The sequence below is a fragment of the Aspergillus heteromorphus genome, assembly GCF_003184545.1.
Source record: "Aspergillus heteromorphus CBS 117.55 chromosome Unknown BO70scaffold_2, whole genome shotgun sequence".
Lineage (NCBI taxonomy): Eukaryota > Fungi > Ascomycota > Eurotiomycetes > Eurotiales > Aspergillaceae > Aspergillus > Aspergillus heteromorphus.
The window spans coordinates 1,646,486-1,650,788 of record NW_020290407.1 but is presented as its reverse complement, the minus strand read 5'-3'; the positions used below and the strand labels follow the sequence as shown (position 1 = coordinate 1,650,788).

At 53.0% G+C, this 4,303-nt stretch overlaps 1 protein-coding gene across 1 annotated transcript; it reads left to right on the top strand.

Annotated features, from left to right (window-relative positions):
* The first annotated feature begins 2,339 nt into the window (after positions 1-2,339).
* BO70DRAFT_87377 (G1/S-specific cyclin) lies at positions 2,340-3,935 on the top strand. Its single transcript, XM_025548804.1, has 2 exons — positions 2,340-2,780; positions 2,842-3,935. The coding sequence occupies exons 1-2, from the start codon at positions 2,568-2,570 to the stop codon at positions 3,874-3,876; spliced, it is 1,248 nt and encodes a 415-aa protein (XP_025403628.1). The 5' UTR covers positions 2,340-2,567; the 3' UTR covers positions 3,877-3,935.
* Positions 3,936-4,303: the final 368 nt, after the last annotated feature.

Here is a 4,303-nt window from a genome sequence, read left to right as displayed (position 1 = left end):
AGGAGGAGGGAGTCTCTGGCGGTGATTCTGGTTTAATGGACAGCCCAGTTTCACTCGACTCTCTGTATGATCCAGTAAGATACGCCTGCGCCCGGCGGCCTCCTACACGCCTGTTCCACAACTCAGAGGTTGGGAGGTGGGAGGGAGTTCTGGTAGCAGAAGACGTAGCTTGTAGCCACTCCAGTCTGTTTCACAAGCCCTCTCTGCTCCGTACCTTTGAACGCGATCCCAGGGGGTGCAGATGAGCTGTGGCATCGGATCTGCGTATGTAAGTCAGGGCGGGCGGAAGAGAGTGAGAGACAGCAGCAGCCAACGCTGCGCCCGCGGGTGAGGTATCGTTGAAACGGGGTGAAACCGAAACCAGACCATACGCTTACCACTTCCCCCCCTCATCCCCCCCCGGCCTCGGTACGCGATAGATACCATTACCTACATTACCACGCTCTATACGGGAAAAGCGTCATGGTTTACGATACACTGTGGGCGAGCTAACCTGCAGCGATCCTCTCGAGACTTCTATCTCCGGTCCTCGTCCCATCTGTTTCTCTCTTTTTCTTTTCTTCTACTACACCCGCCTGGAGAGAGAGCAGCTCCTCCTCACTTTTCTCTCCTCCTAATTCCTCTTTATCTTCACCTCCTCTCCCTTCCTTCCCCTCCCCCCCCCCCTTTTCTTGCCACCCGCCAATTCCTTTGGAGAGTTCCCCGAGACTGGTCTACCGGCAGAGATACCGTTGACTGTCTTATAACAGTCGACTTCGTCTTCAGCCAGCTGCACCACCTCTTCAGTCGAGCCGTGTCCGTCAGCTCCTGCTTCGACGTCCTGCCCTTTCGACGTTTGTTAACTCAAACGGCGACCCCCCCTCCTTGTCTGACTGCCGGTCCCCCGATCCGACGGTTCGATTCCCCTGATTCAGCTCCTGCCGGTTAGAAGAGCGAAGAGAAGGGTTCCTTTTTGTTCTTTTCTTCGACGCTTTCTGTACATGATCTCTTGGTTGTGATCCTTTGGGAGGTGAGAGAGCCCTTTTTTTTGTTCTCCCTTGACCCCCTATTTCCCCTGCTGGAGTGCGGTGGTTGCAATTGCATGTCGGATGAAAGAGCGTCAAGCGGGTAGTTCAACCTACCGCCGGCCCTAAGTCGAATCGAAGTCGGCGAATCTCCCTGGAAGTGAATGGCGAATATTCGACAAGACCAATGCGAGTGAAGTCACCAATTGCCCGGTTCAATTCCCCGAACACTCCTATTTGTCGAGAACTCGAGAAACCCCGAGAACAAGATGAACACAACCATATACTGGGAGGCTGCCATGAATACATTTGATGGGTGAAGGGGGATCGAGGCAATCCACTTGCATCGTGGCAGGATTCCGTGGATCGTGGCTCGTTGAATTGGGTGGAAGAAATACGTGCCGGATCTCGAATGCATGTTCTCTCCGCAAGCCTGATTTATTCAACGTCCCATGTCACTTCAGGGAGAGGATCCCCTTTTCTCTAGCACTCAAATGGATCAAGGGGTACCCTCATGTGCTCTGGGGAAGAATGCGTAGGACAGCTTGTGCATACTTGACGGGGACGATCCGAACTTCATACAGCGGCAGACTTCCAACAAGTCTGCCATTGCAATCCCACTCGAAGGCGAAATGAAATTGAAGGCGAAGGCGACGGATGTGATCGTTGGATAAGGATGATGGCTAACGTCTCTTGCCCTTGTTTCAGGAAATAGGTTTTGATTAATATCTCATTTGGCCTCCATTTAGCCTCACTCCTTTTAATGTGGATTTTGGCTCTTTAAGCGCTTCTCTCATCGCAACACCATTCCAGTCCTGTACAGGAACGGACGCAAGACATTGGATTGCCAACTGTACGTTGTGGTCGTTCTTTTTGCACTTGATCCCCCCCCCTGACGATCTCCCCACCCCTTCATAGGGTTCGTGCCTGTACTCCTGTTCCACATTCCGGAGTACACACCCAGGCTTGCTAGCAAGCACCGGTTCCTAGGGCGAAGACGTTCACTCGTACTTGGCCTTTCGGACTGGTATCCTACAGAGTCCATCTCAACGGATCATTCCTGTGCCTTTGAGCCTTCCTAGATGCCAGACACGCCGTCACGGTAAGGGTTGCATCGTGCCCTCTGCCCGAAGGCCTTTATCTGGGTTAGTATTCTTTATCCCCAGGGAATCCCCTTCTTCACCCTCGATCTTTTTGGACCTTCCTTTCCACCTTCAAACCTTTCCTTAACCTCTATATTTACTTCACCGTCCTTTGCACCTGCCGCTCTTTTGCACACTCGCCTAATATTTAATATTAATATTAACTTATACTAATCTTACATTCATTTAGCTCCGGCCAACAAAGCCTCCCTACCAGTTGTCTGCTCATCCGCCACCTTTCCAGTACCCAGACTATTGTCTCTACTGGCCATTCCTTAATATTTCCAACTAATTCCACTCATTAATCCCCGATATTCGGCGACTGTCATTCTCTCAACTCCGTCGTTTCCTGATCGACACGTTTATCAGTTCCACTCTTTAACACACCACTCCGGTCCATCATTAATACCAGCCCGGCATTATGGCTTACCAGAAGCGTCCTACCTCTAGCTATCAGCCCTGTGACACCTTTTTTGTCGAGTCTTATGACGACTTCCCGGCGCCTCGCATGGATCCCAAGGAACACGCAAAGCTGATCGCCCGCGAGCGTCAGTATGCCATCGCGGACGAGCTGTCCAAGATTGCCAGCGAGGAGTTCCGTGATGACATTTTGGCGCACATGCTGGACATGGATGTTGGTTACCTTTGCGTGCCCTGGATCGGGCATGACCTCAGCTAATCACAATCTACTATAGGCCGCTACCCTTCCCGACGTTGAGTCAATCGATATCCAAACTGAGATCCAGTGGTTCATGCGCCCGTATCTTCTTGATTTTCTGATTGAAGCCCATACCGCGTTCCAGCTGCTACCGTCGACGCTGTTCCTGACCATCAACCTGCTCGACCGCTACTGCTCCAAGCGTGTCGTCTACAAGAGACATTACCAGTTGGTTGGGTGCGCTGCGCTCCTCATCGCAGCGAAGTATGGCGACAAAAAGGACCGCGTGCCTACCATCAAGGAACTGAAGTCGATGTGCTGTTCGCTTTATGACGACGACATGTTCATTCAAATGGAGTGGCATGTTCTGCAGACTCTGGGCTGGACCATCGGACACCCGACTGTAGACGGCTTCCTGCAACTTGCTGTGATGGACACTCCGTACGATGCCGAAGTCGAGCACTTGGCTTTGTACATCTCGGAGATCTCGCTGTTCCACCGGGAGTTCGTCTCCAAGCCGTCGTCGGACCTTGCCCGGGCCTCCCTCGCTCTCGCGCGGTGCATCTTGAACCGGACTCAGCCACGCCACACCGAGTGGGCGTCCCAATACGATTCGATGACTCTCGTGGGGTTGTCGCAGCAGCTTCACCAACCCTCCCAGGTCCTGTCCAGGAAGTACTCCTCGGCTCACTACTCCCGTGTATCCAAGGTTCTGGAGCAGTTCCTAGCCCGCCAAGCCTCGATCGCGAGCTACACGCCACCCAGCCCGCCGACGGACGTCGCCCAGTCCGAGTCTAAGCCCTTCGAGGGCGAGATCGGGCTGGCCACGCCGCAAAAGACCACCCAGTCGGCGATGGCGCACGGCTATATCACACCGCCCATCACACCCGAAAACGAGGCTTTTGCCAACGGCGGTAACACCACCTTCGCCAAGGGGGTCCCGGCGACTAGTGCCTGCTCACCGTCGCCGACACCCCCGTCCAGCATGCAATTCACGCACGCATACACGCAGGAGGCGAGCTACCCTCAACAATTCCTCCAGCCCCAGATGTCATTCAGCACCGGTTACTGAAGTAGACGCCGTCATTTGGGGACATTCTCGTCAATAATATACCCACATATTGCTCGATACCTAGATACGATGTACTCTGCATCCTGTGCCATAGTTGCCAATCTGGTTCACTGTCATCTATCGACCATTTTGCATGGTTCCCCAGTTGTCCATACCGACCGGACTGGGCTCTTTTTGAATTCGAATCCTTCTATTCCCCGCTTTGTTTCCTTGTCCAAAAATTGCATACCCATGTCCTTGTGTTCCGCATATCATCCCTTGGGTAAACCAAGTTGCATTTAGCTTGTCCCTTTCTCTATAACTAGCATTGCAAGCGCGAGCCGTCTGAGTCCATCTGCATTCTCCGTTGATTTTGATTTTTATTTTCTGATCATCCGAGCCGTGGGGTAGCATTGCGAACTGATCTACGCCCCGTTCGAGGCTTGCG